General features: G+C 36.6%; 1 protein-coding gene and 1 pseudogene across 1 annotated transcript in view; one reads left to right on the top strand and one right to left on the bottom strand.

Annotated features, from left to right (window-relative positions):
• Nucleotides 1–22179, top strand: part of EAF2 (ELL associated factor 2) — a 43789-nt gene that overhangs the window by 10650 nt on the left and 10960 nt on the right. The window contains exons 3-5 of the mRNA XM_081833112.1: nt 6420–6556; nt 9110–9255; nt 18957–19217. Coding sequence (XP_081689238.1) covers nt 6420–6556; nt 9110–9255; nt 18957–19217 — 544 coding nt within the window. The remainder of the gene's footprint in view (nt 1–6419; nt 6557–9109; nt 9256–18956; nt 19218–22179) is intronic.
• On the bottom strand, nt 16695–18548 carry LOC145716942 (ribonuclease inhibitor pseudogene; annotated as a pseudogene).

Below are 22179 nucleotides of genomic sequence, written 5' to 3'. Positions count from 1 at the left end.
CTCCATGCTCACCTGGCCTGTGACCAAGTGTCTCTATCTCTGGCACCCGACTCAGTGTGGAGTCTCCAAACCCAGCAGATCCCTGCAGTGTACTCCCGCGCTGCTCCTCCCGGGGGAGGAAGGGGAGTCTCCCCAGATCTGCCGCTTGTTGGGTCCCTGCTGGAGGAGCAGTGGCCCAACTGTGCTGCGGATCACGGTTTATGGCAACCCCGAGCTGAGAGCCCATGCCTCGGCTCCGTCTCTGCAGCCGGCTTCCCTGCTCCGATACCTGGGAGCTCTGCCACACTCAGGCACCCCTGGTCTTTCTGTGACCCTGAGGGTCCTGAGACCACAATGTCCTACGAGGGTTCCACCCCCCCGTTTAGCCACTGGAGCAACGTCCCTCAGCGGAGCTGACTTCTAAAAGTTCCTATTTTGTGCTCTGAGGCTCTATCACTTGCCAGAAGCGGCCGACGGAGGCCCCCTCCCCCGCCGTCTATCCTCCCGAATATCGCCTCGGATTCACTTCTCCGCACATCCTACCTTCCAGAAAGTGGTCGCTTTTCTGTTCAGAGAGTTGTTGTTATTCTTTTCTTTGATCTCCTGTTGAGTTCATAGGTGTTCAGAATGGTTTGATCCCTATCCAGCTGAATTCCTGAGACCAGACGAAATTTAGGTCTCCTACTCCTCCACCATCTTGCTCCACCTCGCCGCCTGGTAGAATCTTGAAAGGCTTCACAAGGCAGATGCTATTTGAGCTGAGCCTTAAAGGACAAGTAGCATTTCATCAGGCAGAAAGGGAGTAGATTATTCTAGGCAAAAGAAAGAGTGTGTAAAAGGCTCTAATAGAGAAAAACAAGAAGTTTGTGGAATAAATGAATTAATATAGTAAATAAATAACAGAATTATGAAAAATGATTGATAGTAGAGTCTGGAAAGGTAGATTGGGATCAGACTGTGAAAAATATATTATCTTCTAATGTAGAATTTTGACTTTATTCCATAAGTATTAGAGTACCATTAGAGGTTTTTAAGCAGAGTAGTAACATGATCAGATTTGTGCTTTTAGAGTGATTTTAGCAATAGTTTGGGGAATGGGTTAGAAAAGAGGCTGGGTCAGGGAGGCTTTAACCAAAGTTTTGTCCATTTAAAAAATTTCTAGGTGTTTCCAAGTAACACTGTCAAATACTATTTACATAAATAGACAAATTACTTGTTGCTCTAGTTTTCTCAGTTTTTGAGTTAGAAATTTCTTTGCATTCAGCTTCTTTTTTTTCTTTTATGCTGACTTGATCTATTCTCAGAGAACACAAAGACTGTAACTTTATATTTTAACATACAGAGAAAGCACTGGACTGAGATTTTTTTTCTTTGTTTTGTTTAATTTTTTTAACAGAAATGATTTTGTGCCAATTCATTGACATTCTCTTGTATGCCTTTATGAGATGATTTGTTGTGATTAGAGGCAGAGCAAGCAAGCTTTCTATCCTCTAGTCTTCTAGTCTTATTTTTATCAGTCCAACACTATTTATTGAGACCCCACTGTTATGTCAGACTGTATCAGTTGCTGCCTCTGAAAGTTTTCCTGAGGTTAATTAAATTTGTGGGGGAGACTTCTCATTTGCTCCCTTACAAACTGAAGGAAATGAACAACCAATTCAGTGTGAGACATGTGGATGAATAAACTTTTGTATTACTCTGTTATGAAAAGCTGGCATCTCTAAAATAGTTTGGAAATTTAGTACCCATAAGTCTAAGGCTTTTTTGCTTTATGATGTTTATTAAAGAAAAACCTAAACTATCCCCTTAATTCTAAAAGTTATTGAAAAGCCTTAAGTTGATAACAGGTACCACTAGCCTACTTTCAGATTATAGGATTATTGATCAGCAATGATTGGTTTGCAAAAAAACTTTAGCTGGGTTCTTCTTTGCCATGTAGAATTTTCTTTTCTCAAATTAACAATCCTTCCATCCTCATTCCTTGCACGCTTTTCTATTATAAGCATATGGGAATTCTTACATTTACTAATAAAACTTTCTCATTCACACATATCCTTTTTTAAGCAAGAGTTACCATCCACTATGTGTTTGGGTTTGATCTCAATTGAAATATCTCTTTAAGGAATGACAAGTATAGAAGGAAGTTTTCAAGCCTTCAAATTGTAAATTTCTAAAACAACAAAGAAATAATTTGGGAAGAAGTAACATCCCTCCCACCAGTCCACCAGAGATATATCCAAAAAGAATATGTCCCAATATTTGTGTGTGTATATGTGTGTATGAGAAAGAGAAACAGATAGACAGATGGGCCATATATACATGTACCTTCTGTGTGGTAACTCCTATGCTAGGTAGCTATTGCGAATACAGCAGAAGACTAGACACGGTCAGTGTCCTGAAAAATATTACCATTTAATGAGGAAGATAGGAAATAACTGATTAAAATATAGAAATATAAGGACTGTCACAGAGGTATACACAGAATATTACAGAAGTGCAGAAGAGAACTCAGTGGAGAAAGAAGAGATGCCAGGGTATGCTGTCTTGAAGAAGAGTTGAAGTTACCCTGGTAAAGGAAAGAGAGAAGACATTTTAGGCAGAGAAAAGAAAAAGACATGGGCTAAGACAAGGCAACAAAAAAGTCTGTTACATTTGAAGAACTACATGTAAGCCACTGTGGCTAGATCAGAAGGAGTCCACTAGGGACATAGTGGGAGATGGAAAGGTATTTAGGAATCAGATTAAAAAAGGGCTTAATGTGTAAGCAAAAGAATTTAAACTTTATCCTATAACCCTTTTAGACAGCTGAAATGAAAGAGAATTGTTAAAATTACCAGCTTTCTACAGCAAATATTTTTTTCTGCTGGCCATTCAGTCCTAGAACAATTATGATTAACAATAGAAATTACATTCTCAAATACACTTTGTGGGTTTTCTTCCCTTAAGTAAAGAACTTCTTTAACAAGTAGGAGGTTTACATTTCTTCAAAGTTCTTAATTTTGTGGAAATGTAATGATTGTTAGTTTGAGGCATTTAGATTCTCTATTTTCTTTATGAACTTGCTTTCATCATCTGGGTAAAAATGACTAGAAGCTAGAAGTCATCCTATAAAATAGAACTTTTATTATACTATACTTTTTTTTTATGTTATGTTAGTCACCATACAGTACATCATTAGTTTTTGATGTAGTGTTCCATGATTCATTGTTTGTGTATAACACCCAGTGCTCCATGCAATACGTGCCCTCCTTAATACCCATCACTGGGCTAACCCATCCCCCCATCCCCCTTATTATACTATACTTTTAAGAGTATTTTCAGTTTCTGGCAGTTCCTTCATAGGGTAGATTTTCTAATTTTCATTCTTCTGGATTTTCTTTGGTAGTACCAAGTAAAAGAAACTAATAAAAATGAAGGCTGTTAAACTGATTAATATTAGACATTTACAAATCTCTCTTCCTTACAAATAATTCTCTATAGTTGACTATTATAAAATTTCAAAATGTCAAATTTTGAAAGGAAAAGACTTAAGTAACTATTATGATTTGTCATTGGTGCTGTCCAAGTTTGGCATTCTTTAGTGCTGTCTCTATCTTGAGGAGTACTTTTGTGGGACTCAATGAAATAGTCCACTGGAAACTTCCAACTACTACTAACTTACTATTACGCAGGAAATGCATCTCTAATGGTTGCTTATGACTTTAGCCCCCAAATGCTGGACTTGTGAAAATTCTATATGTCAGATGCACTACTGTGCCACTAAACCACCCCCTTGGGCAACATCCCTTCCAGGATGAACCTGGTTTGATTCTGTCCACTGAGTATTTAGCTCAAATGAGAATAGCCCACCACATACTTGGGACCTCAGCTTATTTTAGGATTGGTTCTATTTTAGCATCCTATTACGGTTATATTTTTAAATGAATTATATCTTTTATCATATATATCTTTTAATCCTTTTTTTAAATTTTAAGCTTAAATACTATCTTGTCTAATATTAATATTGCCACCTTTGCTTTCTTTGGATATGCATGTTCATGGAATCTCAGTGTCTGTTTCTTTTATTTAGCTGACAGTTTGTTTTAAGTATATCTTTTGTTAACAGAATATTGTTGGGGTTTTTTTTATTAATTTATTTTTTAGAGAGAGAGAGAGAGCACATGAGGAGGGGTAGGGACAGAAGGAGAGGAAAAGAGAGAATCCCAAGCAGACTCCACACTGAGCATGGAGCCTGATGTGGGGCTCAATCTCACAATCCTGAGATCATGACCCTGAGATCATGACCTGAGCCAAAACCAAGAGTCGGGTGCTCAACCAACCGAGCCACCCAGATGCCCCTATTCTGTTTTATTTTTAAACCCAGTTCAACACTTTCTATTTTTATTAAGAGAATTCTATCCACATTTAGTTCAAAGCTGATGTACTTGATTTTTATATCTATCATCTTTAGTGTGTTTGTTATTTTAATTTTTCTCTCATTTGTATTTTATTAGTTTCATTAAGCATCTCTTCTTTCCTTTCTTTTTTCCGCCCTCCTATTTGGGAGTACAATTGTACCTTTCCCTTCCATTACAGATTAATTTCCTTTTCTGGTATTCATAATCAGGCATGATCAGATTTCCCTGTCAGTAGATGGGGGATAAACCTGGAAGGAGAGTAGGTCGGAGATAATAGGAACCTAGGTGAGATGATGATTGGGTTCGGAAGTTGGGTAATAGCAGTAAATATGGAGATGATTGGATGTATTCAGTAGTTTGTTTGTTTTGAGGATTGAATGAGTTTAATGTTGTACATACAGAACACTTGGAACAGTGTCTAGAGCTCTATAGATGTTCACATATGTTTATATAAGACAGTTTTTTAAAAGGTAATTCCAGGGGTACCTGGGTGGCTCAGTTGGTTGAGCATCAGACTCTTGATTTCAGCTCAGGTCATGATCTCAGGGTCCTGAGATCCAGTCCCACACTGGGTTCCATGCTGGGCATGGAGCCTGCTTAGGATTCTCTCTTCCTATCCCTCTGCCCCTCCCCCTGCTCGCACATGCTCTCACATGCTCTCAATAAATAAATAAATAAATGGTCATTCTTCTATTTAGAGGCCTCCAAATGCTTCTCATGACTCGCAGAAAAAATCTCAAACCCTTCCCACGGCCAGCAAGACCCTTCAGGATATAACCCTCATCCATCTGCCCAAGCTCATCTCTCTTTCCCACACCCCTTCCCTCTCACTTCATCTTTCTGGCCTCAGATCCTTTGTATTTGCTGTTTTGCTGTTCCTTTTTCCTGGAGCCCTCTACCCCCAGTTCTATGGTGGCTGAGTCCTTATCTTTCAGGCTGCCTCTAATTTAAATTTCATTTGCTCACAATAGTTATTTAGTCATACGCATAGGAGTTTCCTGGTACTTTAATACTTTAATACCCCTTTTTTGGGGTATGGAATAAGGGAGTAGGCAGTAATTAAAGTTTAAAATAGGAATGGTGCTCAATTTAATAAGGAAAAAAACTTTATTTTTTAAAAACGTTTTCAAAGTGTGGAAGGCAGGTATAGAGACTATGAAAACCTTATTTAACTTGTTACTTAGGATCAGAATGTTCGTATTGTTCATATTCAATATCCATTTAGTATTTGTGAAGGGTTTGGTACTTTAGGTGCTAGGAGCAAGAAAAGAAATTATGATCCAGTCCTTTATTCTTTAGGAACTCAAAATACAATAATGTATTATAATTTTAAGATGTATTCTAAGTAGGAATCCAAATATCTTTAAGAAGAATATTGCACAAATCTCTTAACTGTAATTTGAGTCCTTGGATTGCTATTTAGGGGTATCTTACTCATTTCTTCCTCTATTCCTTATATTTGCTGTAAACTGATAGTTATATCTGAAGGCTTGATAAGAGTTAGATTCTGTGTGTGTGTGTGCATTTAGGCAAGACTACTTTATAGGTGATGCTGCTTACTTTGTTTTATATCACGTCATGAAGGATATGTCTGGTTGTCCCACTTTTAATGATGCTAAAATTAATTAGTGAGGTTTCATGTAATAGGTGATCTGAATAGGGAAGCACCAGATTTTTAGATTTAAAAAACTAAACTTCTGAAGGAAGAAGAGGATGCGTAGGAAATATGATTCAGGGCTTCTGTTCCCTTATCTGTAAAATGTATTGGCTGCATTAAAATTGAATACAAATTGCCTGTTGTAGACCAATGAAACAGATTTTAGGGCAAGTACTTCCTCTATTCCCCTTCCTCAATGATAGCAGGTTTGAGACCTCAGCTTTGCTTCATCTCTTTTTTATGACGAATCCCTGTTGTCTGAGTAATAAACTTAGGAAGTTAGGTGACTTGAAGTATAACATAGACTGAGAAACAGAAGATCTCAAAGGCCTCCCAACTGAATTTCTGTGATAAATTTTAAGTAATGATAATTAACTTTTAAACAGGGTTCAACTCCACCAGTAACTGTTTTCAAAGGTTCAAAGAAACCTTACTTAAAGGAATGCATTTTAATTATTAACCATGACACTGGAGAATGCCGACTAGAAAAACTCAGCAGCAACATCACTGTAAAAAAAACAAGGTATGTGGTTAATGAAATAAATTGCTTTATCAACAAATAAATTGCTAAGGAAATGTCAGTGAAAGAAATTATTGGATTAAGTCACATTATTATACAAGGATTATTTCTGTGTGGTACAAAAATGTTTTAATCTTTTTCCAAGTTTAAATTTGGTAGAGATCCTTAGCCAAAAGCTTTTACCACTTCTTCCTATGATATATAAAAGCTTTTTGTTTCTGAATGTTTTCTGTATGTGTAGGTATACCTTTTATTCTATTGTAGATGCTTTCATAGAATTGGACTGAAAAGAGCCTGTATACACTCTCCAAAACAATTTCATCTTCATTAGTGAAAATTTATTGAGCACCTAGAATATGTAAGACACTAGAAAAAGGAAAGTTTCTTATACAAATACTAAACCTCAGAATGTCTGCATTTTAATTGGATTAACAGATCATTCCATTTAAAAAGTCAGTAAGAGTATAGCTATCTCAAATTTTTGTTTGCAGATAGGTGGGACATTATCATGTAATGTAAGGGACCTACACTAAAAGCCATAAAAATACCATAGACAAAAATTGTTCTAGGCCTGGGATGCCTGGGTGGCTCAGTCCTTAAGCATCTGCCTTCAGCTCAGGTCATGATCCCAAGGTGCTGGGATCGAGCCCTACATCAGGCTCCCTGCTTGGCAGGAAGCCTGCTTCTCTCTCTCCCACTTCCCCTGCTTGTGTTCCTGCTCTCACTATTTCTCTCTATGTCAAATAAATAAATAAAATCTTTAAAAAAAATTGTTCTAGGACTTAAAGAGAGAAGTTATTATTGATTGGAGCATTTTGGGAGTCCTTATTGATGCCTTGAAAGGTTAAGAATTCAAAGGGATACATGCACCCTGATGTTTATCGCAGCATTATCAACAAATAGCCAAAATATGGAAACAGCCCAAACGTTCACCAACTGATGAATGGATAAAGAAGACGTGGTATATGTATATCTATAATGGAACATTACCCAGCCATAAAAAAGAATGAAATCTTGCCATTTGGAACAACATGGATGGAGCTAGAGAATGTTATGCTAAGTGAAATAAGTCAGTCAGAGAGAGACAAATAACATGTGATTTCACTCATATGTGGAATTTAAGAAACAAAACAATCATAGGGGGAAAAAAAGAGAGATGCAAACCAAGAAGCATACTCCTAACTCTAGAGAACAAACTGATGGTTACCAGACAGGAGGTGGTTGGACGGATGGGTTAAATGGGTGGTGGGGATTAAGGAAGGCACTTGTGATGGGCACTGGGTGTTGTATATAAGTGGTAAATCACTAAATTCTACACCTGAAGCTAATATTACACTGTATGTTAACTAACTAGAATTTAAATACAAAACTTTTTAAAAAAGAAAAAAGATTTGGGGCTTTTTCCCCCAAACATACTTTATGATAAGAATTACCATGGGTGGTTGTTAAATACGAGTTCCCAAATCCAGCTTCAGATCAGAGAAGGCCCCTGGGAAGCTCTATTTTTATCATCCCCTCCCTGCCCCAGTAGTTTTTATTAGTAGGAAAGTTTGGAAAATAATTGATCAGAGAGAACATGAAGTTGTGGGCAAAGTTTGAAGGCAGGAATTTATCTGACTTATTTGGAGCCAGTGCGTAAGAGCTGTTTGAATAGAGCAGAGATTTGTTTCTGTGCCCACGAATAAGTAGATTGACATGCTTACATTTTTTTTAAACATTAATCCACCAAACAAGTTGAGTAAAATGAAACAATGTGGGAAACAGAAAAATGCATAAACTATAATTTTTGAAGTGGTAATGAAAAGAACAGTGAGGTTCTAAACACTCTGTGAAGGTAGAAACTGACAGGATTTGGTGACTGGAAATGGAAGATACAAAAGTCAAGCATAACTGTATGATATACTCTTAAAAGTATTTGAAAGAAAGTATATGAATCTCCTTTAGTAACATGTCTTAAAGTTAGGAATGGGGCGCCTGGGTGGCTCAGTTGGTTAAGCGACTGCCTTCGGCTCAGGTCATGATCCTGGAGTCCTGGGATCGAGTCCCGCATCGGGCTCCCTGCTCGGCAGGGAGTCTGCTTCTCCCTCTGGCCCTCCCCCCTCTCATGTGCTCTCTCTCATTCTCTCTCTCTCAAATAAATAAATAAAATCTTTAAAAAAAAAAAAGTTAGGAATGAAAAATGTGAAAGTGATTTGATTTTAACAGAAATGAATTTAGGGGATATGTTGTATTTGTTATACACTTTTGTATAATTTCCGTTTATTTTAGTAATTTGTGTATGTCTCATCTCCTCAGTTTTGAGCAGTAGTCTTGTTTTTATTCACATTTGTATCCCCCATTGGATCTGTGTGTATGTCATGCATATAAGTAGGGCTCAATAAGTACTTGTTAAATAAATATTTGTTAAATAATGAACTAAGTTAATGTTTTAATTTTTGAATATCATTTTAAGGATCCCTAGGGAAAAGAATAAGGTGTCCATTTTAGTAACTTTGTAAATTGAAGTTGTTAAATTTCTATCATCCCTGTTTCAACCTTTGATATTCTTAATTGCAGAGTTGAAGGAAGTAGTAAAATTCAGTATCGCTTAGAGAAACAGCAGCAACACCTGCGGACTTCAGCTAGGACTCCCAATCTTGTGAAACATTCTCCATCTGAAGACAAAATGTCCCCAGCATCTCCAATGGATGATATTGAAAGAGGTAAAATCGAAGTGTGCATAATGCCCCTTGTAAGAAATTATTAAGAAATGTTAGGTGAAATTCTTCATTTTAATTAACAAGGGGACTAGCTTTGAACTGTCATTGAGAGCATAATATTTTTTTGTAATTGTGGGTTTTTCCGGGGGAAGAGTGTGGTTTATGATTTAGGGTATTTTGTCAGTAAGACTGTATCTATAGAACAGAATTTATATCTTTTATTTATTATTCAGGGGGAAAAAGTGGCTATTTGGATGTTTGTGGTGGAGTTTTCTTCTTTTTTTTTTTTTAAAGATTTTTATTTATTTATTTGACAGAGAGAGACACAGCGAGAGAGGGAACACAAGCAGGGGGAGAGGGAGAGGGAGAAGCAGACTCCCTGCTGAGCAGGGAGCCCGATGTGGGGCTTGATCCCAGGACCCTGGGATCATGACCTGAGCCGAAGGCAGACGCTTAACGACTGAGCCACCCAGGTGCCCCAAGTTTTCTTCTTTTTGACAGCTGTGATGATTGTTTGATTTTTGACAGTTGTGATGATTTAAGTTGAATTCCTCACAGCACCTGTCGAAGTTCTTTGTGTATAGCCAGATTGTAGATATCTAAGATGTCACTAAACCAATAGTGAAGTGAGGAGATGTAATAAGATGTAGTAAGTTCTTCTGAATTGCTGCTCACTTCCCAGCAAGAAGGTGTTTCTAGGGAGGTATAGTCCTTTTGAAAGTAAGGAAACTTAAATCTCCATATTTTTTTTTTTTTAGCTTCAGGTTGGTAGGAGTAAAACTCTGGTCACCTCATCACAAAGTATATTTGCTTCTGCACTCTTCCTTCATAATTTGCATGTAGCTCTCCAATTCCACTTGCTCCCTTCTAGGCCCACTATAATATTACTTCCCCATCATATTAGTGAGCAAAGAATATGTAATCTTAAAACCTTTGTTGCTACTAGGGATCTTGAATTTTATTTTATTTTATTTTTGTTTTATTTTATTTTATTATATCTACTTACAAAATGGATTTGAATTACGATTGTACATGTATATAACAAAATACTGTAATAGAAAATCAAGATATTGAAAGGGAAGAGGATTTGCTAATTATTTAAAATTACTTAAATATTTACTAATTATTAAAACATTAAATTTAGATCTGAGCTTCCTAGCCACTAAGGCAAAAATGAAGACCTAAGTAGCATATTTTGTATTATCCAAGGGACAGGTTCCAAAGAATCAGACTCTTCCCTGCTATTAAATCTAAAAGGAATTAATCATATGGAACCTGTTCTAGGGAGTATTAAACTGTATATGTATAGTATCTTCAACAATAATTTTACAGTACAAGAAGAAATCCCTCCTTGTTTTTTAGCAGAGACCTTAATAAAAGCATTGTATTGTACAGGGTAAGTTACCATGATCCAAACATAAGATCCAATTTTATGTAAGAATTTACCTTGAGATGTTTGTATCTGCATGCTAAGCCAGGGTGACTACCTGCTAAAATAAAAAGATTAAAAATTTTTTGTTCAACTACTTGATATTTGTATTCATATTCTAGAAAAATATTGACCTGAAAGTCAGTAGACTTGGCTCTGCCCCTGAAAAGCTGGTAATTTTTGTCCATTTTGGACCTAGGTTCCCTCATTTGTAAAATTATGAAATTGATCTAGATGGTAGCTGAAGACCTCACATAGACATAAATTTTTTGTGTCTTAAAAACTTTTTGGAAATACTAAACCAAAGAGGACATCAACATTATTGCTCTTTTTGCCTACTGGAAGAAGTAACTGTTTCATAAAATGTACAGACATCAATGCAAGGCTACAAGAAACATGAAAAGTCAAGGAAACATGACACCATCAAAGGAATACAATAATTTTTCAATAATGGACCCCAAAGAAACAGAAATCTACCACTTGCTAGACAAAAAATTCAAAATAATTGTTTTAAGGAAACTCAGAGAGCCACAAGAATACACAGACAACTCAATAAAATCAGGAAAACAATACATGAAACTAGAATTTCAACAGAGAGAAATAATAAAAAAAGAACCAAACAAATTCTGGAGCTGAATACTATGAATACCAAAGAATACCATGAATGAAATTTAGAAATGTAGTAGAGAGCACCAACAGCTGACTTTATCAAGCAAAAGAAAGAATCTGTGAACTCAAAGATAGGTCCTTTTTTGTTAGGAAAAAGAAAATTTTTTTTGCATTTAGGAAGTCTTCACTAAAGGAAATTAAAAAAAATTTTTTTATTATGTTATGTTAGTCACCATACAGTACTTCATTAGTTTTTGATGTAGTGTTCCATGATTCATTGTTTGCGTGTAACACCCAGTGCTCATAGGTCATTTGAAATTAACTAGTCAGTGGAAAAAAAGAGGAATGAAAAGTAGTGAAGAGAGCCAATGTGAATTAGAGGATATCATCAAGCAAAACAGTGTATGAACTATAGGAATCCAAGAAGGAGAAGAGAGAGAGAAAGCTTATTTAAAGAAATAATGGCTGAAAACTTCCCAGACTGGAACTACATCCAGACATATGAAACTCAAAAGACTCCAAGCAATATCAACCCAAAGAAAGTCACAAGAATAAAAGGCACAGCATAGGGAATATAGACAATGGTATTATAATACCATTGCATGGTGGCAAATGGCAGCTATACTTATGGTAAACATAGCATAGCTTATAGAGTTGTTTAATAACTATGTTGTATACCTGAAACTAACATCATGTGTCAACTATACTTCATTAAACAATTTTTGTTAAGTCTTCACCAAGACTAATTATAATAAAACTGCCAAAAATTAAGGACAAAGAAAGAATTTTGAAAACAGCAAAAGAAACTCCTCACATATAAAGGAACCCCCATGTGGCTATCAGTGGATTTCTCAGCAGAAACCTTGCAGGCCAAGAGAGTGGGATAATATTGTCAAAATGCTAAAATCAACAACAACAAAAAACTGCCAACCAAGAATACTTTAACTGGCAAAGCTGTCCTTCAGAAATGAAGGAGATACAAAGACTTTCCCAGATTAACCAAAGCTGAGGGAGTTCATTGACACCAGATGTGCCTTACAAGTAATGTTAAAGGGAGTTCTTCAAGCTGAAATGAATGGATGCTAATTAATAACATAAAAACAAATGAAAGTATAAAACTCACTGGGAAACTTAAGTACATAATCAAATTTAGAATAATAATGTAAGAGTAGTGTGTAAATTACTTAACTCTAGTATAAAATGTAAAAGACAAGAGTATTAAAAATAACAATAGCAATAATAATTTGTTAATGGATACATAATTTTAAAAGATGTAAATTGTGACATCAAAAACACTGTAGGAAGGGGAATAAAAGGATGAAATTTTTCTATTTGGTAAAAGTTATTGTTAGCTTAAAATAGACTGTTAGAACTCTAAGAGATTTTAAATAGCCTCATTGTAACCACAAAGCAAAAACCTCTAATAGACCCCCAAAAGAAAGAGGAAAGAAGTCAAAGCATACCACTATGAAAATTAATTACATCACAAATGAAGACAGCAAAAGGTACAATCTACAAAACAACCAGAAACAATTAACAAGGTAGCAATAGTAAGTCTTTACCTATCAATGATTACTTTAAATGGAAAGGAATTAAATTCTCCAATCAAAAGACATAGTGTGGCTGAATGGATAAAACAAGATCAACTAGGTGCTGCCTACAAGAGACTCATTTTGGCTCTAAGGACACGTGTAGGCGAAAGTGGAGGGATAGAAAAAGATACTCCATTCAAATGAAAACCAAAAGAGAGCAGAAGTAGCTATACTTATTATATCAGACAAAACAGACTAAGTCAAAAACTGTCACAAGAGACAAAGAAGGTCATTAGATAATGATAAAGGGATCATTTCACCAGGCAGATTTAACAGTTGTAAATGTATATACATCCAATATTGGAGCACCCTAATATATTACATATTTAAAGATCTGGGGAGAAATAGAGATAGCAATGCAAAAATAGAGGACTTCAGTACCCCACTTTCAACAATAGATAAATCATCAAGACAGAAAATCAATAAGAAAATATTGGATTTGAACTAGACTTTAGGCCAAATAGACCTAACAGATTTGTATAAAACATGCTATCCGATAGCAGCAGAATACATGTTCCTCTCAAGCATAAGCTGAACATTCTCCATGATACATCATACGTTAGGTCACAAAGCAAGTCTTAACAAGTTTAAGGAGATTGAAATCATATTAAGTATCTTTTCCAACCACAGTGGTGTGAAACTACTATCAACAATGGGAGGAAAATGGGGAAATCCACAAATTTGTGGATTTCATGCACCTGAACAACCAATGGGTCAAAGAAGAAATCAGAAAGGAAATTTTAAAAATCTTGAAATAAATGAAAAGGAAGGGCAATATACCAAAATAATAGGATGCAGCAAAAGCTGATCAAGAAGGAAGTTCATAGGAATAAATGCCTACATTAAGAAAAAAGAAAGATCTCAAATAACCTAACTTCATAACTTCAAGGAACTAGAAAAAGAGGAACATGCTAAGCCCAAAGTCAGCAGAAGGAAGGAAATAATAAAGATTATTCAGAATAGAAATAAGAGAAATAGACCAGAAAAACAATAGAAAAGATGAATGAAACTGAGTTGGTTTTTTAAAAAGATTAAGTAGACCAAATTTTAACTAGACTAATGAAGAAAAAAGAGAGAAATGAAAGAATCATTATAACTGATACTACAGAAATACAATCATAAGAGACTGAAAAATTATATGCCAACAAATTGTATAACCTAAAAGAAATGCATAAATTCCTAGAAAGAGACAACCTACCAAGACTGAATCATCTGAATCATGAGGAAAGAGAAAATCTGAACAGGCCAATAATAAGTAAGGAGATTGAATCAGTAATCAAAAATCTTCTAGCAAAGAAAAGCCCAGGAACATATAGATAGCTTCACTGGTGAATTCTCCCAAATGTTTAAAGAAGAATTAATGCCAGTTCTTCTCAAACTATTCCAACAAATTGAAGAGGAGGGAACACTTTCAAATTAATTTTACAAAGCCAGTATTATTCTGATATAAAAGCCAGAGAAGGACACAAAAAATTACCAATATCCCAGATGAACATAGATGCAAAAGTCCTCAACAAAATATAGCAAACTAAATTCAACAGTACATTAAACGGATTATATACCATCATCAAATGGGATTTATGCTGGGAATGCAAGGATATTTCAACATATGCAAACCAATAGATGTGATATATCATGTTAGCAGAATGAAGGATGAAAATCATATGATCATCTCAGTAGATGCAGATAAAGCATTTGACAGAATTCAACACTTTCACATTAAAAACTCTCAATGAATTAGATATAGGAGAAATATAGATCTACATAATAAATGCCATATATGATAAGCCCACAGCTATCATACTCAACAGTGAAAAGCTGAAAGTTTTTTTCTAAGATCAGGAATAAGACAAGACATTCTCTTTACTTCTATTCTGCATAGTACTAAAAATCTAGCCAGAGCAATTAGGCAAGAAAAAGAAAGAAATGGATCTAAATTGGAAAGAGGAAATAAATTTGTTTCTACAGATGACATGAGCTTATGCCTAAAAAACCCTAAAGACTCCACCAAAAAACTGTTAGAACTAATGAATGAATTTGGTAAAGTTGCAGGATACAAAATCAATATACAAAAACCAGTTGCATTTCTATATACTAACAAACTATCAGAAAGAGAAATAAGTGAAATAAGCTACACAGAGAAAGATAAATATTGTATGATCTCACTTATATGTGGAAGCAATCTAAAAAAGTTAAACTCCTAGAAACCGTGTAGGAGGGTGGTTTATAACTTTGAGTTATAAGATGAATAAGTTCTGGGGATCTAATATACACTATGGTATCTAAATTTTTTAAAGTTTTTATTTAAATTTCAGTTACAGTGGAATATTAGTTTCAGATGTACAATTTAGTGATTCAACACTCACATACAACACCTGGTAGTCATCACAACATGTGCATTCCTTAATCCCCATCATCTATTTACCTCATCCCACCTCCCATCTCCCATCCAGCAACCCTTAGTTTGTTCTGTACAGTTAAGAGTATGTTTCTTGGTTTGCCTCTCTTTTTTTCCCATGTTAATTTGTTTTGTTTCTTAAATTCCACATGAGTGAAATCATATGGTATTTGTCTTTCTCTGACTGACTTATTTCACTTAGCATAATTCTCTGTAGTTCCATCCATGTTGTTGCAAATGACAATATTTCATTCTTTTTTATGGCTGAGTAATAGTCCATATTCCATAAATATATATATTTATCACATCTTCTTTATCCATTCATCAGTCCATGGACATTTGGGCTATTTCCATAACATGTGTCTGTTAGCCATCTGTCTATCTTCTTTGGAAAAATGTTTATTCATGTCTTCTGCCCATTATTTAATAGGATTATTTATTTTTTGGGGGTGTCAAGTTTGATAAGTTCTTTATATATTTTGGATACTAACCCTTTATCAGATATGTCATTTGCAAATATCTTCTCCCATTCTGAAGGTTGCCTTTTAGTTTTGTTGCTTTCTTCACTGTGCAGAAGCTTTTTTTTTTATTCTTATGTTAATCCCCATACATTACATCATTAGTTTTAGATGAAGTGTTCCATGATTCATTGTTTGTGCATAACACCCAGTGCTCCATGCAGAATGTGCCCTCCTCAATACCCACCACCAGGCTAACCCATCCTCCCACCCCCCTCCCCTCTAGAACCCTCAGTTTGTTTTTCAGAGTCCATCATTTTTGATGAAGTCCTAATTTTTGCTTTTGTTTCCCTTGCCTCAGGAGACATATCTAGTAAGAAGTTGCTATGGCCTATGTCAAAGAAGTTACTGCCTGTGTTCTCCTCTCAGATTTTAATGCTTTCATGTCTCACATTAGGTCTTTAATCCATTTAATACTTATTTTTGTGTATGGTGTAAGAAAGTGGTCCAGTTTCATTCTTTGCAGGTTGCTGTCCAGTTTCCCCAACACTATTTGTTGAAGAGACTGTCTTTTTCTCACTGGATATTCTTTCCTGTCTTGTCAAAGTTGTGGGTTCATTTCTGGGTTTTCTATTCTGTTCTATTGATCTACGTGTCTATTTTTGTGCCAGTAGTATGGTATCTAAATTTTCTAAGAGAGCAGATCTTATGTGTTCCCATCACACACACACACACACACACACAAGGGATAAATATGTTAATTAACTTGATTATGATAATCGTTTCACAATGTATTTCAAAGCATTAAGTTGTATATTTTGGGTTTTTTTTCCTCTTGCCAAAAAAAAGTGCTTTAATAATTATGAACTGTCTAAAATTTTCTCACAGAAATCAGTTGATTTGAGTGTTTCCCTTCAGTCAAAGCTAGGACACCAGAGTGAGAGCCCCTAGGAACAGCCAGTCCCCTGCGGGGTCCCAGGTAGGGCCTGTTAGGAGAGTAGGTTTCAGAAGCTGGGGCTGGAGGCTACTCAGGAGATGAACCTCAGGCTCAGCTTGTGCCCTTCGCAGACCTGCAGGCGATCCGGTCTGCTTCATCCAGTAGATGTCGTGCTATTCCAGAGCATGTAGTTCTTGCCTGAAGTGCTGCTTGTGCAGGCTGTGGCTGGCCAGCAGGAGCAAGGCCAGGCTGCCATAGCCACTGTCCATCATGTCGCATTCCCCCATCTAGGGCACTCACAGTGTGGTGCCAGGCTGGTCCAGACCCTGGCAGAGTTCCTGGACTCCAGAATCCCCCAGCTTGTTGTTGCTCATCTGCAGTATCCACGAGATACTGTTTTGGGGCAAGGTTGTGCCGAAGTGGTGGCAGCAGATAGCCGTAAGCTGCAGGACTTTACCCATGGGTACTGCAGCTGGCAGCCAGTTTCCTGCAGGCTCTCACATGCAGCCAGGCACCCTTGTCCCCCAGCACATTGCCCACTAAGCTCCACTCTTCAGGCTCTCCTTGGCCCTAAGGATGTGGCACAGATCTCTGCAGCCCCTGGTGGTGATGTCACAGTCCCAGAGCCACAGAGCCCTGAGTCAGGAGCTGGGGTGTAACATTCTGGGGCACAGCGCGGCAATACCCATGTAACCCAGCTTGCCATCCAGGTCCAGTGCCTGCAGTGAGGCCTTGGAGGTCACAATACCACACAGGTCCTTACCACTGGCCGACGCAAGGCCACAGTTTTCCAGCTTGAGCGTCTTCAGCTGGCAGGCAGAGTCCACCAGGCCCTGGTACAGCACTCAGACGCCAGACTCGCAGATGTCATCGTTGCTCACCATGAGCTCCTTGGAGTGCTGCTTGGCCTTTGAACACCACAGCTAGGGGCTCACGACTGGCAGCTATCAGGTTGTAGCACTCTAGCTGAAGTGTCTCAAGGTGGCAGTGGGAGTCCAGCAGATCTTTGCAGAACAGCTGCAGGCCTGCATCTGCCAGCAAACTGTCACTGAAGGATAGGCACCAAGTGCAGCACACAGGGCAGGTCCCCACAGCCAGCCTCCATCAGGCAGCAGTTCTGGAGGCTGAGCTTCTCTATCTTGCAGGTGGGGCTCTACAGGCCCTGGAGCACCAGGTGCATACCGGCATCACCCGGCTCTTTGGTGCAAAGGCTAAGCTCAGTCAGGGAGGGGTTGGCCCAGAGAGCACAGCTGACATCCTTGCAGCACAGCTCTGTGAGGCCCCTGTCATCCAGCCTGACCACCTCGAACTGCTGGATCAGAGGTGGGAGCTCTCTCCACCCAGCATCACCTAACTGCTCACACTGAATGTCCAGATTCTTGGTTCAAGGGGAAGTGTTTTCGCAGGCCAAGCTGCTTCTTACACTGGGGCTGGGAGCCTGTTGTACACTTTAAATATATACATCTAGAGGGAAGGGGGGAGGGGGATGGGTTAGCCTGTGATGGGTATTAAAGAGGGCACGTACTGAATGGAGCACTGGGTGTTATACGCCAACAATGAATCATGGAACACTACATCAAAAAGTAATGATGTACTGTATGGTGATTAACATAATAAAATTTAAAAAATGTAAAATAAATATATACAGTTTTGTCAATTATAGGTCAGAAAAGCTGGGGAAAAAAAAAGAAAGTCATCTGTATGTACTGTGTTGCCTTATATGTATTGGGAGAGTAAGAGGAATTGGAGAATGGTTTCTGCCAAAATAGATTTTAATTTTTACAGTTTTAATTTTTCACATTCTTTATTTTATTTGAATTACATACATATTTAAGTATAATGGTATAATAAATGTAGCATTTAGATTAGGCATTGCCTATGTCTTTTAATGGTAGAGGAGCTTTTTAAATAAAATGCTTAAAATGCTCTAAATGCATGATTAATCTCATTTATTCCTCATCAACAGTTTCTTAGAAGCTAACACATTCAAATTTTATTTTATTTATTTAATATTTATATTTACTATTATTTCTCTTTTTTTTTTTTTAATTTATTTATTTGAGAGAGAGAGAATGAGAGACAGAGAGCATGAGAGGGAGGAGGGTCAGAGGGAGAAGCAGACTCCCTGCCGAGCAGGGAGCCCGATGCAGGACTCGATCCCGGGACTCCAGGATCATGACCTGAGCCGAAGGCAGTCGCTTAACCAACTGAGCCACCCAGGCGCCCCTATATTTACTATTATTTATTTAACCTATCTGTTATTTTTCTGTTTTATTTTTAGAACTGAAGGCAGAAGCTAGTCTAATGGACCAGATGAGTAGTTGTGATAGTTCATCGGATTCCAAAAGTTCATCATCTTCAAGTAGTGAGGATAGTTCCAGTGACTCAGACGATGAAGAGTGCAGATCCTCTCCTTCTGATCCAGGGAATTATATCTCAGGACATCCTGCCATGTCTGCCATGCCACATTGCAGGATTCCTGATATGGATGCTGGCCAGAATAGATCTCATGACAACAGTAGCCTTCTGATGAATACTTTAAGTAAGTATATATAAACATGAGTAATTGGAAAAGTAAGAATTCACAGTGGAGCCATAGTGATTATGATCTAAAATTTGGATAAAGAGAAAAAACTCTTATTTTATTCATTTGATACTATGATTAACCATTACCTTTTTGTTGAATCATTCCTTTTCTTTTGACTTTGTGACATAATGTCTTACTGGTTTTTCTCCTGTCTCTCTAGATACATTTCTCTTTCTCCTTTGACAGTTTAGAATCTTCTACTTAGTCATTAGAGCTGGAGTTCTCAAGCCTTAATTCTAGGTCCTTTTTTCTTTTTACTCCACTTTCTTTCCCTAGGTAATCTCCTCCATATTTCTGTTGTAATTAGTACTTATGTATAGATAACTTGTAAATTTGCATCTCTGACCCAGACCTATGAGCTCTGGAAACAAGTAGGTCCAACACCATCTTTTAGTAGGGGCATCCCAAATTCACTTTGTCTAAAACCAACTTATAATCATTGGCTCACAGTGTTTCCTCTTAGTGAAAGGCAGGATTCATCTAATGATACAATCCAGAAGCCTAATTGTATGCAAGGATTTACTTCCTCTCCCTTTTTATAGTGTAGTCAGTCCTTCATCAAGTCCTGTTTATTTTACCTCCTTAATATTTCTCAAATTCATCTACTTCTCTGCATCTCCACTACTATCACTCTAATTCCACTTGCTGTTACTTCTTGCTTTTAACCCTGCAGTGACTTTCTAACTGGTTCACCCCTTACCTAGTCAAACCCATTTTTGCTTCATTATGTACATTGCAGCCATTTTGATCTTTTCATAATTAAAATATAACTTGTCACCCCTCCTGCTTTAAACTTTTCAATAGCTAGTACAGTTGACCCTTAAGCAACATAGGTTTGAACTGTGCAGGTCCACTTATACGTGGATTTTTTTTTAATAGACTTTTTTTTTGGTACTATCAATGTATTTTCTTTTCCTTTTGATTTTCTTAATGTTATTAAGAATATGTATATGTAATACATGTAACATAGAAATTATGTGTTAATCGACTGTTTCTACTATCAGTAAGGCCTCTGGTCAACAGTAGGTTATTAGTAGTTAAGTATTTGTGGGGTCAAAAGTTATATGCAAATTTTTCACCGTAGAGGGTCAGCTCCCCTAATCCCCCCCACATTATTCAAGGGTCATTTGTAATTTCTTTTATGATAGACACAAAACATCTTGCTATAATGGTCTTGCTCCTTGTGTTCTAGCAACATTTACCTAATTTTTGCCACTGTACTCAAATACTTTCACCCACAGAAACACTTCCTTCCTTTCAGAATGTAGTTAGTTTTTTCTCCTTTAGATTACAATTCAAGGCATACTTTATCAAGGACACCTTCATGACAAGGTCAAATCCCCTTTTTGTAGAACTTCAGAGCAATATCTCATTTATATAAAATGTCATAATTATAAAATTATATCTTTTGTGTGATTTGCTTTCTTCTAAACATAAGCTCCAGGAGGACACCAATTATGTTTATTTTTTGCTTATTGAATATAGTAGCATCTAACACAGTACCTGATACATAGTAGATGCTCAATAAATACTTTGTAATGAAAGCCTACAGGTTGATACTCTCAGGGGGAGAATGGGACTTTCTGTTTACTTAAAGCTAATCTCACTGTGTTAATTAATAATAATAAAGAAAGCAGCTAGGAAGGATTGACTCCAGCTCTAGCCAAATAACAGAACTAAAGAAGGAAGGAGCCAAGTCTGGGTGGCAGAGAAAGTGAAACTATGAATTAAATAGGGACTAGGAAAGGTCTTTTGAACTTCCAGTTATTAATGTTGTTAGTGCTTCCTACATCAAGAGGTAAAATTGGAGCGTCTGATTTCTTGAATGGCCAAATAATGACAAAAGTTTCAATTGACCAGGAGGATAAAGAATTACAAATTTGTATGCCCATAATAATGTATCTTCACCATTTATGTGCATATATATTAAAATATGTAGTTGTATGTATATGTGAGTGTATATATACATATAAAATAAAAATTGATAGATGAAGGAGATATTGACAAGTCTCTGTCATAATGGAAGATTTAATGCATCTGTAATCAAGCGGACAAAATTTAGTAAGGGTATAAAATCCTTGAACAAGATAATTAACATGCCTATTCTAATAGTAAATAAGAATTCTACAGTTCAAAATGTGAAGCGGACATTCTTTTAAGGCATATATAAAACATTTTAGAAATTACTTCCTACTGAGACAAAGGAAATAACATTATTTCAATTCACATTTTATTGATCATATTATGGACTATAATACAATGAAAACATAAACAACAAAAATTATTTTTTTAATCTTTTTTTTTTTAAGATTTTATTTATTTATTCATGAGAGACAGAGAGAGAGAGAGAGGCAGAGGGAGAAGCAGGCTCCCAAGGAGCAAGGGAGCCCGATGCGGGACTTGATCCCAGGACCCTGAGATCATGACCTGAGCCAAAGGCAGACGCTTAACCATCTGAGCCACCCAGGCGCCCACAACAAAAATTATTTTAAAATGCATGCTTGGAAACTTCAAAGCACATGCCTAATAACTACATGTTAAAAGGAAACTCTAAGGAAATTATAAAATATTTACAATTAAGCAATATCAAAAATAATATATCTCAGTAATTTGAGGATGCAGCCAAAATGATACAGGGAAATTTATAGACTCAAAATCTTCTTTATTTTAAAAAAAAATTGAAAACAAATGAGTGAAAGATTCATCTTGAGGAAAAAACAATATAATTTTAAGCTTAAAGCAGAGAAAGAAATATAGGTTAGAATCAAAACTATAGGTAACAAAGAAATATTAGAGAATAAACAAAACTAAAAGCAATTTATTGAAAAGAAATAAAAAGACCATTTGGGGCACCTGGGTAGCTCAGTTGGTTAAGTGTCTGCCTTCAGGTCATGATCTCAGGATGCTGGGATCGAGC

This window comes from Leptonychotes weddellii, chromosome 1, assembly GCF_054177405.1.
Source record: "Leptonychotes weddellii isolate Sample4059 chromosome 1, ASM5417740v2, whole genome shotgun sequence".
Taxonomy (NCBI): Eukaryota; Metazoa; Chordata; class Mammalia; order Carnivora; family Phocidae; genus Leptonychotes; species Leptonychotes weddellii.
The sequence above is the reverse complement of the archived record's forward strand: the minus strand, read 5'-3'. Positions and strand labels throughout refer to the sequence as shown.